General features: G+C 46.0%; 1 protein-coding gene across 2 annotated transcripts; it reads left to right on the top strand.

Annotated features, from left to right (window-relative positions):
* Positions 1 to 8: 8 nt before the first annotated feature.
* On the top strand, positions 9 to 14728 carry tmco3 (transmembrane and coiled-coil domains 3). 2 transcript variants are annotated; one of them, XM_022237767.2, is made up of 14 exons: positions 9 to 118; positions 1600 to 2115; positions 3395 to 3676; positions 4640 to 4834; positions 5584 to 5712; positions 6246 to 6338; positions 7109 to 7301; positions 7970 to 8188; positions 8694 to 8830; positions 9313 to 9463; positions 10021 to 10100; positions 10820 to 10969; positions 11243 to 11367; positions 12162 to 14728. In XM_022237767.2, the coding sequence occupies exons 2-13, from the start codon at positions 1645 to 1647 to the stop codon at positions 11357 to 11359; spliced, it is 2217 nt and encodes a 738-aa protein (XP_022093459.2). In that variant the 5' UTR covers positions 9 to 118; positions 1600 to 1644; the 3' UTR covers positions 11360 to 11367; positions 12162 to 14728. The 2 variants fall into 2 exon arrangements, with proteins under 2 accessions (XP_022093459.2, XP_022093460.2); XM_022237768.2 differs by having other exon boundaries at positions 32 to 118; positions 1603 to 2115.
* The last annotated feature ends 1614 nt before the right edge of the window (positions 14729 to 16342 follow it).

The raw sequence follows: 16342 nt of genomic DNA, 5'->3' as shown, positions 1-16342 counted from the left end.
GGGCGCCCTCTTCCTGAAATTATGTACAAAGTGCCGTAATTGACGTGTTCCTTTGGGGTCATGCTGCTGCTGAGTTCAGTTTTCCCGGGTTTCTAACCAAGTTTGAAGATAATGTTCGGTAGGTATTTCTTCAGTTCGACGGCGAATAGTCTGGAAGTTCTCTAAATGCCTTTCCAAGGTTCTTTTTGACGTAACTGCATGGAGGAAACAACTTCCATGCATGAACGTCTTCCTTAGCTAGGCTTTCGAGCTTTCCGGTCAATCATGGTCATCACATCATGCACACGGAGGAAGGACCATGTTCATCATGTCATCAGGGTTTTGGCGGTCAAAACTTACACATGTAAACCGTGGGGTCCGACATGCAGATGGAAGGAGTTCCATATATCGATACGCCTATACGGACGCCACTTGACACCCCGTGCACAGACCCTATGAGACTGGTCTGAAAAATTCTAAGTGACTTGGGTACTTTCATGACTTTCCCTCCAAAGTGCTCCAAAAATTTATGGACATTTGTTTTTGCTTTCTGATGGTTAAGTAGAGGGCCTAATCATGGTAGGCCTATAATTCGGGCACACGAACATCGGGGAGTCTTGCAAAATGGTAGTAGCCTATGCAAACAACTAGGCCTACAATAAACATGCACGTACGTATTGATCAAAGAAACGTGGTGCACGCGTATATGTACGTGGCCATGGTTGCTGCTTTTAACAATTACTAGGGCCTACCCAACATTTTGCGAGAGTCCCGGATGTTCATGCCTCCCCATAGGTCACTGTCGGGAATAATTACTGGCGTCCGTATATGGGACTCTTCCTTCAAAGAAAAACAGCTGAACCAGTTATTGGCAATGACCACCAAAATGGTTATTCTAGTCACTTCGCCTGAATTCGCCCACAACCATGACTGACAACCACTTTGCCCACAACCACTTCAGTCTTGACCCATTTGCCTCTTCACCTGTCTGCCTCTTTGCCCATACAATGTATCACGTTGCCAATCTGTCACTTCGCCCACATGCTCTTCCTTTAACTTAAGACTAAACAAAAAAGACCTAATTTAAAATGTGAAATAACCACCACTCTGCCACCTCGGATGCCAATATCATTGCATGCTTTACGAGACAATGACTTATTCCTAGTGTCAGCTGGTGCTCTACCTGGACATGAATGACGTGGGGGCGAAGTGGCAGATGGGCGAAGTGGCAGTTGGGTGAAGTGGCAGTTGGGCAAAGTGGCAGTTGGGTGAAGTGGCAGTTGGGTAAAGTGGCAGATGGGCGAAGTGGCAGATGGGTAAAGTGGTTGTATTTGAGGTACATGGGCAAAGTGACTCTCATCAGCAGAGCGTTACTGTTACGCCTTAGCAGAGCCAGGAAGCATGACCTGGTCTAGGCTGTCATAAGCTGATACAGTCATCATGACGCACGCTATTCCTACATCGTCTGACTGAGGCCATTGTGTATGGCACACTTGCTGGAATGCTTGTTCTGGTCCAGCTAAGGCACTATAGTTGGGACAGTACCAACTAGAGTTGGGTTGGGATGTAGCAACTCAGTTTCCTGCTGAAATTTTTGTAAATTCTTCTTGATGCATGCAGTAGATTGTTCCATCAGTTCATTGAACGATTCTACATGTAAATGCTATGGCTGGACGTAAACTGCTCTTCCTGCTTTCTGCTTGTGCCCTCCTGGCCTGCTGCCCCGCCTCGGGCAAGAATCCAAAGAGGCCTCCCAGTGCCGACAGGAGCCAGGAGGTGGCCAAGCAGGTCATCAAGATCCACCGAGGCAAGGAGCCCGGCGTCAGCGTGGGAGGGAGAACCAACCTTGGGGCCACGGGCAACCAGACCTCTAAGGAGGCAGCGGCACTGCTGATGATGAGGACCCTGGACGGCTGGCTGGGCAACTCCTGCCAGGCCCTGTCGGCCCTGAAGCAGACCAAGGAGCTGGTCATCCGCAAGCTGGACCGCACCATCGCCGAGGTGCAGCGGGACAAGACAGTGGAGCGGGCGGAGAAGCTGTTCCGGATCCACATGTTTGAGATCTTCCAGCGGGAGCTGAACGAGAGCGAGGATGCCATCCTGATGTCCATCAACGGACTGAAGAGAGCACTGGAGGTTAGTGGAAGCCCGTGCTGCTGGCATCCAGTCACAGCTTATCACTTTGAAATGCTGGTGTGGAATCGATACAAAACAATCACACAATTTGACCCTTGAAACCAAGTCACAGCCTGGTGCAAAGGTTATGGTGCCGGTACTAGAGCTGCCGATTTGGAGATCCTTATTCAATACCTGGCTGTAGAGGGCATTTTGAGATTTTTACGCCACCCAAAAAATTATGGGATTATCCTTTTGCATTTGTTAGGTCAGTACCAGCTTTTGCTCCTTGCACCTGAAGCAGTTGTAAATTCTAAGACTAAATAAGTTTCCATAGCACGTACATACATGTGTACACTCTTTCTGAGAATGTGTGCTTGGGATTTTTCAAAGTGAAAAAGAAAGCCTTGTTGGTTATGAGATTTGTACCTAAGGCAAATTTTATCTGACTAAAAGTCAGAACACATTACAAAGTTTTAAAAAATTAATACTAAAAAAGTAATTCTTTTTAATTAGCCATATCATCATTATGGTGAATTTCATTTAGCATACAACTGTATCCTGAGTCCATTTAATTCCTTTGTGCTGTATTTCCCACATTTGTCAGCAGTAAGTGTGAAGCGGGGTAGTGAGAGTACCACATCTCACAGAGCTTGGAATTTCCTTGGTTATTTGCTGACTTTAACCCCTTCGCGCCGGGAATTTCTTCCCAAAAGCCGACTCCAAGAATTCCAGCCTCACTTGGCCACGAACGCCTTCTTGCCCCGCGTGCTCTGCACACTTTGAATTATACGGTGAAAAGGCTGATTGTTCGGTGGCATGCGGCTCTACTCATGCTTCCACATTCCCGTTGCCTCTTTTCAAAGTGGGGACTATTGTGAGGCTGGTGATAATGATGCAAATTCGGTCTTTTCATTTCTGGGCTACACACAAAGGCCAATCACCACATATACAAGAGCCAGGGTCTGCCTTATTTCACCGTGTTCGCTCGAGCATGGGCCAAGAATAATAGCTGAAAAGCGGGCTGAGGATTTCAATTTTTACGGTGTGTCTAGCCGCGTCCCGGCGCGAAGGGGTTAAGGCCGATTCGTACTTGCCACTGAAAGCAGACACCGAGACAATTGGGTCGCATCAGATCAAATATTCACAGTGCGAAATAACTACAGTTGTGTGCATCTCAATTTGAGCGAATGTCATGGCAAACTGTTTTGCAACAACAAGCTCGCTTTGTTGTTGCATCCACTTTGCGTACAGACCGGCGTTGACCTGTCGTGCATCCCGCCTCTGCCACCAATTTCAGGGCAACTACAAGGACGTGCTGAACATGAAGGAGAGCAGCCGGCAGCGGCTGCAAGCCCTGCGAGAGGCCACGCTCCGGGAGGAACTGGAGTACAACGACATCTTGGCCGCTGAAAAGCACCAGAAGGCCTACCAGGAGCACCTGCGGCACTACAGCAATGCGTCCCTGGCCCGCCGCAGCAAGGTGGAGGCCATCCTGGACGAGATTCTCTCGGACGTGGCCGAGGCCGCTGACAACCTGGAGAACAGGATCGGGGAGCACGTCTTTGACCAGTCTAAACAGGTAAGCCAGAGAAAACGGGTTCACACATTGGTGAGATATTTGGCCTAGTGGTTCAAGGTTAGTAGCCTCTGATTATAGATCAGGTGTTCGAATCCTGGCAGGTTGTTACGTGTTGTGACCTAGAGCAAATCGCTTATGTATAACGCACACGGGAAACCAATTTTCGTGGGTTTTTTGATGCAATGATGCAGTGCAGTGATCAGCTCAGCTCATGAAACTTGGAGTCTATCATGTCTTCACACTGATACTGACTCATAGTAGTTAATTGAAATAATTAAATGTAAGTTTCGCTAAATGGCGTCACTTCCTACGGATTGACATTTGAGATCGGCATTTTAGACGTCAAATTTTCATGATAAGTGTCAGCTTTGCCCTACTGCGAAAATATGGGGATCAACTCGCATGCATGTATGGAACATTTGCACATTAGCGCACTCGCATGTGAACCGTAGTGGCATGATAAAGCAGAAGTAAGTTTCCTACAAAGATGGTGCCCCGTGAGAGCAATCTACATGTATAGAGCTTTCCCTGACACCAACCGATCTTAAAGCGCTCTACAATTACAGTTATTATCAGACCAGTTGAAAGCCTATACCACTGCACGTCTTGTTTTTGCCCTCACAAGTGTCCATCTATACACTTGGGTTCAGAGAGAGTCTCGTAGGGGTAAGTGACTTGCACTAGGCCAGTCTATGTTACCAGCTGCCGGATTCATACCCCCCACCCTCTGATCCCTGGGCCACCCTCCCCAATCGGACACTTGTGCTCGGAACCTTCCCGAGCGTATCTGAAATCTGTCATTGTGTACATGTAGGAAACAAGGGGCACCTCCTTGTCAATTGGAACTTCTAGGAGCATCAAGACCCATACAAAAATCTTCTGAAATCGTACCAAAGTTTGAAGAATCTTGAACGTGGAAGACGTCAAGGGCTAAGGTCCTCATTTACTTTTCAACCTGAGTAGGCCAAAGGAGCACACGTGGAAGCCGTGGTCCGCCTGGATGATGAGGATATTGTGAAAGTACGCCGAGCCAACGGCGCCCACCAGGTGAGCAGGCAGCAAGGGATGAGCCACCTGATTGACGCCAGCGACAACCAGTACGTTTTGGCCAAGCCCAAGGACACCACAGTGCCCCTGGAGGACCACCACTTGCTGCAGGTGAGAGGATTCACAGAATGGACCCCGGCAACAGTTTTGAGCTAGAAACATGGTGTGAACTTAAACTCCAGTTTTCACATGAGGTACCTCATACCCTTTTCAAGATGCGATGGCATTGTGTACATTCCAACGAAAATTGGTAACTCACACTCCATGTTGTACAGACTAATCTAGCAATCAGAATCAGAAGCCATTACTGTGGTGGGAGGACCTTCATGTGGTGGTTATATCTGCATGTCAAGTACCTGTCTGAACAATCGGATGTTTAGAAATTTTGCCAAATGCACCTTTAGTTTAAGAATGCATGCAACATGCACATTAATATAGTACCACTATAGATGAGCCTATGGATATGTTGAACACCAACTGCTTCTCAATACACCAGGCTCCCATGACGAGACAGTATGGGTTTGTGCACATTCAAATGAAAACTGGTCATTTATACATTGTGTGCTGTATGCATGAACTAAGCATTAAAGTTCATGTCTGTGCAGAACTTAGGGATAGGTGCATTATTAGGAAGTATTAAGTGTCATTAGTGGAGACCTGACTATATACTCATTCCTCATTTTGGCAGATAAAATTTGGCATGAAAGGTAAACAGGTGTGTAACAGCAAGCTCATCAGAGAAGGATTAACAGCCAGAAAGATACCGGCTACTTATTCCTCACTTTGATAGATCAAGCTGTGTTGGTTAGAATACTTAGAGACATGACTATGTTGATTCGTCTTGATTAATGTTTACCAAGGACATCCTGCTGTTGTCCATCCTGGCCTTCCTGTGTGGCTGGATGTGTCTGTCACTTGGCCTGCCCACCATGTTCGGCTACACCATGGCCGGGGTCATCCTAGGGTCGTCCGGACTCAACCTGATCAAAGTAAGGCCACAGCCGAAAGACTGGCCACCGCTGTCAATGGCCAGGGCTTCCATGGCTACACATATCATTCCCAGTCATAGCCACAACGTTTAGACAAAGACTAAGGTTCACAACCTCATTAAGTGAGCAAAAGCGACACACAGAAACATCTGAAATTTCATTGGTGACTGCCATACCCTCCGTGTACTCTGAATGGCGTCGTTCTCATGTGTGCAACATGCATATATTTTAATGAAATTCAGAGGTCATCAAAACAATCATACACTAACTGGTTGAACAACTGAAAAATCATAACCAACCTCTTGTTTACTTTTGAAAGGTGACTCTTGTAATTCTTTGAATTCTCTTTGTAAATCAATCAAAAACTTGCTTTCATGAGGCCTAAAAATATATCCAAAGATCAGTTCTTTAAAAGCAATTTTGTTCAGAAAGATTGTTAAATTGGTCTCTGTACTGTCCTGTGACATTGATCCATTTCCACCGCTACAGTAGTCTCTACAGTTGACCTTTGCTCCCTCCCCCCCCCCCAACAGGCTTTGGTGCAGTTTGAGACGTTGGGAGAATTTGGCGCTTTCTTCATTCTGTTCACAGTTGGCTTGGAATTCTCGCCGGAAAAAATCAAGAAGGTATGAAGTGGTGTGGTCTTTCATTTCTTCCCATTGAATTGATTCTGTCCTCTGCTTTTGCACATTAAGTGTTTTTTACTTTTAAAAAGTACATATTTTCCTCAAGAGAAATTGAGTTATGATTCATTCATTTTGGATAATATTTAATAATGATGATGAACTGTGAAAATTATTACAATATTTTGGGGGGGGGGTTGGTGGCAGTGTTGTATTCAAGTCCATCACAACTTCCTGTAAGTCCATCACAAGTCATTCAGTCTTCACCCAATTCACAAGCTATTCAAATGAGCTGTGACAAAAGCATTCTTTTGTCATTGTTCACCCTGTTACTTATGACTGGCCTTGTGAAGCACGGACGTATATAAAAAAAACTTGACTTGCAACGCCTTTGTATGAAATTGAAGCCAACCGGCGGCCATTTTACCGAGCCGAATACAAATGCGCGGATTGGCTCGCTTGCCAGGCAGGCTTTGTATTCGGCTTGGTAAAATGTCCGCTAGTGGATTCAATGATCTCTATAAGCTGATTAAAGGCATTGCAAGTCCAAATTTGTTTATACACATCTGTGTTGTGAAGGGACTTGTGACTAGACTTGTGAAGGAAGTTGTGACTGGACTTGTGAAGGGACTTGTGACTGGCCTTGCGAAGGGACTCATGACTGGACTTGTGATGGACTTGAATACAACCCGGGGGTCGAAAGCAAGAGAAATACTCTCTGCATTTTTCCTCCGATTCAACCTCTTCCCCTTTCTCCCTACCATCTGCTCCAGGTTTGGCGTATCGCCGTGTTTGGCAGCATCGCCATGACCGTTATCATGATCGTGTTTGGCGTGGTCTTTGGCTACATCGTGAATATCATCCCAAGCGAGAGCGCCTTCATCGCTGCCTGTCTGTCCCTGTCCAGCACCCCCCTGGTGGTCAAGTTCCTGGGCGTCGGACACCCCAAAGATGACAAAGACATTGGTGAGACAACCCCCGTTAGATTCAATTCAGAAGTTTGAGGAAGGAGTATTGGACTTTTGTGAGGGAGGGGTGGGGACAGACCTTCACAGAGGGGAGCAATTCACCGTGACAGATTCCCCTCTTCCTCCTGCCTTTTTCTTAAATTTGCTATGAATTTTTGGTTGCCCAAGAAAATATTTATCTATAACTGCAAGTTGAAAACCTGTTAGATGTGGTGAATCTGGTTTAGACACGGGCCGTAATAGCAAGCGAGTCACAAGAACCCAGGGCCAACTTCTCTCTCTTTTGAACAATTTCGGACAAGAAGCTCTTCTTTTTTCATTTATCCCAGTCCTTGCACCTCAGGAAAGCACATCGTGTTTAGTAAAACTAAAGGGCCTTAAGGCTTTTTCCTTTTTTTTCCCACCATGAAAGATTTCAAGTTCTGTGACATTCCAAAAGTAGTTATACCAACTTGTCACTCATTTTGTTTGGTTGGGTAAAGATGCCGAAACTCTGTGTGAAATACATTTCTTTGATTCACTTGCATGCCTATTATGCCAGAATTATGGCTGAGCTCAATCCTACCAAATCATTCCGACCTCGCTTGGGAGATGTTGATCGATCTTGGAAGATCAGTGCTGAGCTGTTTTTATTTTTTAACCCCCCCCCCTCTCTTTCTCGCCCAGCGACGGACACAAGCGAGTTCGAGTACAGCTCCACCCTGCTAGGGATCCTCGTGATGCAGGACGTGCAGCTGGGCCTGCTGGTGGCCATCCTGCCGGCCCTGGCCGGCGTGGAGACGGCCTCGGCCGCCGGCCTCGGCCCCAAGGTAGGGGACCAGGACACGGCCAGCCTGGTGGTGGATTTCTTCAGCATGGTCTTCCTCCTGACAAGAGTCTTGCTGGGTGAGCTTTAAACACTGTTTATATGAAGCTTCCTTGTCGTCAGGGATGTGGATGCTGTTGGCAGTTGCAGAAATCCAGGTTGATTGTAGTTTCAAATAGAGGCGGTGCGTGGGAGCCATCTTTAGGCTTGGATGGTGCCGCATCTTTTTTAATACTGCTGTATTCATGATGAAAATACCTCGATATGCACTAATACCGTGATATTCTTTAAAGCGTGATATCAGGTGTGCGTCATCAAAAAGCAACTACGATAAGTGGCAACGTTCACTGGGGATGTCAACAACTACTTCTGGCTTCCGGTCGGACTCTAAAGCTATACCTCCTGGTGGGAGGGGAGTTAACCCCCATTGCTACGCCACCGTCTGCTTGATGTCAACAGTAACACTCTAGCTCATTAAGCAGCACTTAGTTCTATCAGCCAAACTTTCAAATCAGCCAATCATTCAAAGCTTGAAGCAAAATCATTCACGGTGCCACTTCTGGTGTTTTTGGCGTTCGTTTTCAGCCGTCGGCGCGGTGGTCCTGCTCAGTTTTGCCGTGACCCACTACGTCATGCCCTTTGCCATGCAGAAGCTGCGCTCGTCGGGCAGCAAGGAGATCATGATCATGGGCAGCGTGGCCCTGGCATTCAACATGCTCATGGTAAGCCAATCTTGCTTCACGTGGCTCCAATTTGGCCTCGGAACGACAGGCAGGCTTTTAACCCCTTCGCGCCGGGAGACGGCAAACACCACGGCTCTGTTGGAGGATTAGTGCATACCACACATACGTTCCATTCATCATGCACCTGCGGTTTCAATGTGGGCCTGCTGCTGGACAGGGCTTTGCATACCAGGCATACCGCAGCCCAGCAGCCGTGGTCAAAAGAATCCCGGCATGAAGTGGTTAACATCTGGACATACTGTTTTTCAACCTCATCATTAAATCTAATTTCCAATTTTAAAGAAATCTCACCGAAAATAAAAAAAATTGAAAAAGCAGACTTCAAGATAATTGTAATTTCCCCCGTCTTTTTGTGGTTTTCAAAATTCTCTTTTTTTGTGAGAATGGCCTGCGATGACGAGGCCTACCAGCCTTGGACCACATTTCACATCTCTCTGTCGACTCCCCTCCCCTCCTCCCAGATCACAGACCTGCTGGGCGTGTCCATGGAGCTGGGCTGCTTCCTGGCGGGCGTCATCCTGAGCTCCATGGGCCACGCCACGGCGGAGGAGATCCGGGGCCTGGTGGAACCCATCCGGGACTTCTTTGCCGCCCTCTTCTTTGGTGCCATCGGTGAGCCCGTGTGACACTTGGACAGCGTTATTCAAATTGCCTTTTGTATTGCCAGTAAATTGAGTCCATCATAAGTGTCTTCACGATTTCAGTAAGATGGTGAACACCAACAAAGGAATGCTTTAGTCATAGTTATTTATATATTTTTATTTATTTACCAATTTCTGAGTATGTCAAGGGTTGTGGGAAAGACTACTAGCCTGTTGAAAGCTCTCCCTGAATAGGCAAATTACAATTGTTATGAAAAGATACAAGGAATTGAAGTGGAAGAGTTCAATGCCATAAGGCATTCGCACAATATTTAATATTACACCGTATTCATCAACAAAGACAAAAAAGACAAGGACAAAGAGACAAGCATGGGATGAAGGGATGTGCCCAGGAGCACAACTCATGGCCAGCACCTGGATTCGAGCCCAACACCCTCTGATCCCGACGAATGAACCCCGACCACGAGGCCATCTTCCCCTCTGAGCTATAGCTCAGTTGGATGGGGTTTTTTGCTTTTTTTCCTCTAAACTTTTGAAAAACTGACATTTATTTGTTTTTGTTTGCAGGACTTCACGTCTTCCCTTCTTTCGTCTTTTACGAGCTGACGTTTTTGACGAGCCTGACACTGATAGTGGTCGCGATGAAGGTAAGCCAGCCTTGTGGCGGTGTTAAGGCAGAAATAACACGGCTTCATGCGAGTGAGCAAGAGGTCTTGAGTTTGAGTTGCACCCAATTCTCAGCTTGTGGAAAACATGGAGTGCACTTGCTATGGAACATTAGGTATTAACCCCAACAGTCCCAAATCCTCCAATTCCAACACAATTTTACATACACCGTTGGAGGGTCGGGGTAAAAAAGGACACATCTTAAGCCATAATATTTGGTACCACTCTAATGCAAGTCAGTCAACATGAGTGGAAAAGGGGCTAGGGTATAAGTACAGAATCCAATTAATTTTGACATAATGCAGTATTTTATAAGCTCTGATTTCACGTCCGGCAGGTGTTCATTCTTCTAGTGGCCTTTATGCCCTTCGCCAGAAAACGACGAGTCTCATGAGGGGCGGTGAACACCCAATGTAAAAATTAACAGCATGTCGCGGTCAAAATAGACCCAACTTGAAACGACTTTGACCAGTTTGCGGGATGGAACTTAACCACAGTGCCTCAAATCTAAATTTACCTCCCTGCCAAGTGTGAGCAGGCCTAGACACCCCTTCTGGATTTTGTTACCAGCGTCTCGGTGTAAAGTCTCTTTCCCAAATAGGCTACCAGAGCCGCAACGAAGTCTGTCTTGCGCGTACCTAGACGCAACATTCAAACAGCCCTGAATTTCTCTTTCGGTCACTCCCCTGCACCCCCCCAGTTTTTCACGGCCATCTTTGTCCTCGGAATCTTCCTTCCCCTGAGCAACCGGCACATCAAGTGGATCGTGGCCTCAGGGCTGGCCCAGGTCAGCGAGTTCTCCTTCGTTCTCGGGAGCAGGGCCCGGCGACTCGGCCTGCTGTCCAGGGAGGTAAGAGTTCAGCCTGGACTTTTTTTGGGGGGGGGATTTCAAGATTTATCGACCCCAAAATTGTGGAGATGTACAGGTTTAATCGGTCATGTGTTGCAGCATTTTAGCACTTTGGGGTGAAATGTAAGTGTACGATTCACATATTTATAGCCATTGTGAGAGATTGTGTTTTTAGCATGGTGTTCACCCCTCCGACAATCAACAAGTTTCATCCTTGATACTGGCGTTTCCAAGATACGCAAATGAACGCAGAGCTATGTGTTTGCCTTCCAGGTGTACCTGTTGGTCCTGAGCGTGACCACCCTCAGTCTGCTGCTCGCCCCGGTACTGTGGAGGGTGTCGCTATGGCGATGCAGGCGCATCCAACACCGTCCGACTGTGGTCAGGTGACGCCAGAGGTGAAACCCCACCCCTTAAAAAAAAAAAATCCATTGATGACCAAACTGCGGCAATGTTCAGTATCTCTCGAGAATCTGTAAAGTGTTCACTTTGGTTGATGATATGTACTCTGGGATGTTGGAAAGAACTGCTATAGACCTTTTTCCTGGGATGTGAAGATGGTGCTCGACCTACGATGCGTTGTGATGGTAACAAGTGCATAGTGTTGTGATGGTAATCTACCTATTCATGATAAACCAATCAAGCATGCGGGGTTTGCACGTGCACTTGCCCGTGGTTGAAGCTGCCCTTAGGAATACATGCAATCACCGTGGCCAAGGCGGTCCACGCGTGGTGGTATTGTTTACATTTAGTCACTGGGGTGAACAAGACTATGGAACTCGCTCGTTTAGCAATAGTAAAAACCTGCAACATTTTTGCTGGCGACCTTCCTAAGTGGTCCAATAACCACCGCTGCAGGAACCCATTTTCACATTCTCTGCACCTCTCTTTTCAAGGATCATATTCCTTGGTAAAGTGACATTCGATAAGCCAAATGGAAAATGTTGCTCTGAAAAAAAAATGAATAGAGACCCAAGCACAAGTTAATCAAAATGGTGCAGCACTTTGAATCTGTGCGTACTGAGAGGGAGTTTTCCGATGCCATCAGCCTTGGCAACCGACTTCAGAACATGGTAGTTACCCTTCGGTGGCTTTGGTTACCCCGTAAATGCATCGATGCTGGACATTGAACATCATATTGGTTGTCGATTCTTTACCTGTAGCTTCAGCGTGTGTACTTTCTTTCTTGTAGATATCTTCTGGCCGGGCTCAGCGACGCGATCTTCAGACGTTCATTGACAGTCAAAGAAGTATAGCAGAACTGGGACTTCAAAGCTTGTGTGCTTCTTAAAGCAATAATTGTGTCGTAGCTTTCTGTTTTTGCTTTTTTTCCCCTGTCTTTCAAATGTGTTTTAGCCACCTCTTAGCCGCTCTGTCAAAAGGAGGAATAAGTTCAAATAACTTATTTGTGGGTCAAGGATCAGAGGTTATCGGTCAAAGAGGCTTTGTGGTAGATCTGTAGATGGCACCGTCAGCCAACGCACAGGTGCAAATTGTAGCTCTAGTGGTGCGGGTTTTCCTTTCAGTTAAGTAGTACAGGTAGTCTTTCCTTAAATGAGCATTTACGCTTCTTGCTTTCATTCCATGAGGCTGTTTGTCTTGTCTTATCCGGGGACTGCATTAACCACTACCCGCCGAGTGGATTTCTCTTGAGCGGGATGTGATGGCGGGACCTTTTCAAGATTTTCCGTTTTCAAAAATCTTCAAAAATTCATGTGTTCATTTACTGGACGTCTACACCCACACAAATGACTCTCTGGTGGCTACTCTTATCTGTCAGGCAACCTTCATTGACGCCCGAGTATTCAACCCAGGCCTACAGCCCTGTAAAAGAGAGCCCAGACTTGTGTGGTGTTGCATAATTTTCTTTGTTCCGGTGAATGCCAGTAGCGTCTTTTCATACGCGGCTGGATTAGCGAGCAGCGGCACTGTGTCACTCATCAATGGGGCCCTGGAGCACTTCTGTCTGCGGTGCTAATCCGTGGGCGCTTTATGCCCAAAACAGCTGTATATGTATACTACTTCAAAACAGTGCCGGATTACCTTCGAAAAATGGAAGTTGAAAAATGGTGGCAGTTCCCAGCAGCAGGTCCTTTGTTCCGAGTACAGTCTTTTGTTACACATACCAGCTCTTTTGTCCGAAACCTGGCACCCCAGCTCTGTGTATAAACATATGCTGCCCAAAACCAGGCTCCCCAACAGGAAGTAATTAAGAAGGCATGTCACTGAAGTGGTACCTTACTCGTGCATGTTGCACGCGATTGTTCAAAGATTTGAGGCGCGCGTGCCTCATGGGAACCCTTTTTATCAAAAGATCGCCAAAGGCACGTGGTCAGCCGGTACATAAGCATGGTACCCTCATAGAAATGCTGTCTGATTGCGGTCACCATATAGTCTGTTGATTTCCACATCTTTAAAAAAAAACGGACAAGTGTAATGATTATAACGTTTGTGAAGTTTAAAGAATTCAGGAGTGCTGACAGGTAGTGGAAATTCTGTTTTGGATCAAAGAAGAGTATGGCGTTTATCGACCAAGTCACTGACTAAGCACACTCACTGTACATGTTAATAAAAGACTGTTTTCGTTTATATCGTTCTGTTCATATAAAAGTGACAACAACCCCCATAGATTCATAAAAATAGTTGAGGGGCGGTAGTGATTCTCATACTGAAAGGGGGAAGGCTCAGGACAATGTCATAAGCTGAGCAAGGGGGAATTGTCAACACCCCCCACGTACCTTCGACTTGACACTTGTAAAGATACTTGTCGTCATGCCCTCACGAGCAACTTGTGTACGCTTGAGAATCTGAATTTGAGCCTGACTCGCCACAGCGAGTTAATAACCGGCTGCAGCAAGAGAATAACTCGGCCGATAACTCACGAGGAATAAGTACCTCCAAATATTTTTTTTTTCATCACAGCTTGGAGGATCCTTCCATTTTAATTCTCCCCAAGTGAACAGTGGTCTGGTACTAGGATTTGTGAATAAAAATTTTTTCTATGTTTACCCATACATTCCTCTAACACCCCCCCCCCAGCATAGGTGGTTGTCCTCAGTGAAATAAAGTGTTTTGTGGATAGTTTTTCAGTTTCACCACGAAGTGGCGTATCGTGGATAGTTGCAACACCACAACATGACGTCGTGGATAGTTGCCACACCGCGAAGTGACATCGTGGATAGTTGCCGCACCACAACGTGACGTATCGTGTGCGCAAAATCTATGGACGGTACATTACTTCGTGGTGAACCCGACGACTTATTTAGCTGCTTATGTCATGCAATAGGTACAGAGTGGGTTCAGCTTGAATATTTTTGTACCATTTATTTTTTTCTAGAATAAGATGTCTCTGTGCTTTAAGCATTTACGTTTGAGATATATCGAAGCTATTTAACAAGAAACAGTGCAGGCCATGAAGAAGTACCTTGTTCTTATTTTTTTTTCAGTTTAGAGGACTTTGCGTTTTATTTATCTAAAAATTTATTTTAGAATGTTCGTACAGAAACGTACTTTTTGAGGATAAGTCTCCGCAGCTTGTATACTTGTATCATTCCTTTTGATTACCTTACTCATTTCAAAAGTAATTAATTGCGTGAATCTCGCCTATCTGAGGCTATAATAATTTATATTTGTTTGTGATTTTTTTTTCAATCAGCATGAATGAACATGTCGACGGGTAGATACGCTACGATTCCTTTAACAGTTTTTTGTTTTCCTGTGGTATTAAAAAGGATTATAAGCTCCTCCCCAACACACACAGATCTTATGGTTTTTCTCGTTTTATTAAAACTTTCTGAGTCTGGTAAAAAGTATTGTGCCACCTGCAAGGCGTCGAGATGTTCTTTCGTAAGTATCGCTCCGCGCCTTCATCTTGTCTGCTTATTTAAGCAGTCATTTATTTCAACGTGGCTCGTTTTGGCTTTGTGCCTGTTTGGAATCGATTCGTATAGGTTAGGCGAAACCACCCTTTTCCTGTCTTGTATCGTCGCCGCGCAGTGTCAACTACGGAGCTCTAGAAATGCCATATGAGTTATTGAAATCGGAATTTGTCGGGCCAGCATGTTAATCGAGGTTATTCATTGCTGGCATCCCCATGGTGTCTCAAAGGCTGTTTCTGTTGTTTTAATTTTTTTACAACGAACGCACTTAATGTTTACACGGGCCCATCCCCTTGATATAAAAGTTTTGCCCTCCGAGGACGCATTAACGTATAACCTCTATACTTAGAATGGCTACATCATGGTACGGTTTATTTCAAAGTCACCACAATTAAGCAAAATAGCTGCTCGGGGTGATTAAGGCCTCAGTGAGCCGGTGGGGTTGAAGACGATGCCGTGTGCGTGCCCTTAAAAATATCTCTCATGGTTCCGACCAACCATGGCAACGACTAGGTGGAAGGTTGCGACTTCCTGAGACACCTCGTTGGCACCGTCCTAGCTCCGTAGCAACAGCTCTTGAAGACGTGGCACGATTTGGGCATGTTATCGTTTTCAAAAGGGAGACAAAGCGACAACATAGGCCATCGCATTAGTGGCACAAATTTGATTCGCAAGACCCTCGAAAATCTCATTTTTCTGAAAAGGTTGTGCGCTCATTGCTGAAGTTATGCAGGTTGATGTCCGGTCGTCAAACTTTCGTCGGTTAAAGAGGATACATGTAATCATCTTGTTAGATTTTCGTGGTACATTATGTAGGGGTTTGCGACCATTTCATTCGGTGCAGGGATATGGCCACTTTTCTATTGGGAAGTCAGAGCCTTTGATAAAGTCAGCACGTGTAATCAAAAGCAGTTTATCACTGATGTTTTTCGATCCTGTATTTGTTCTAAAATTATGAACTAGCGCGGCATTGCTCAATGGAACACTGGCGTCATTGCCTGATTAATATTTGGCATTGTTTGCTTACGAATACAATCGTTGATCCGTTTGTTGAACCTTGCACTGTGCCCGCAAGCAGTTCGCCACGATACAAAACTCAGGTAATCAATTTTTCTCCCAAAAAAATGTAATAAAGGAAATCTGTGCGGAGACTTTTGAGAGGAATGCAAAGCAACTCGGACGCGGGTGGGTATCCAATGGCGTGGATGGTCGGTGCGGATGCGGCGAGCGAGGACAGCGGTACAGACCCTGGCAGCGACGCCTGGTCGACCGCAGACGACTCGTGGGACGACGCCACCTGTAGCTATCCCGGTTACCGGACTTTGCTCCTCCGAAGGTGAGTTGCACATGTCATCAACGGTCGGCCCAGCTCACCTAGTTGTGAGCCTCAGAAAGGTCAACACCGGGTACGGGAAGTTTGCGGGTGGTTGTGGGTGCATCTATAATCTGGCACTTACATGCATTCTTCCATATTTAAAAAGGCATAATATTATAA

The sequence above is a fragment of the Acanthaster planci genome, linkage group LG14 (genome assembly GCF_054643075.1).
Source record: "Acanthaster planci isolate LZ-2023a linkage group LG14, COTS_SCS, whole genome shotgun sequence".
Lineage (NCBI taxonomy): Eukaryota > Metazoa > Echinodermata > Asteroidea > Valvatida > Acanthasteridae > Acanthaster > Acanthaster planci.
This window is presented reverse-complemented; position numbering and strand designations above follow the sequence as displayed.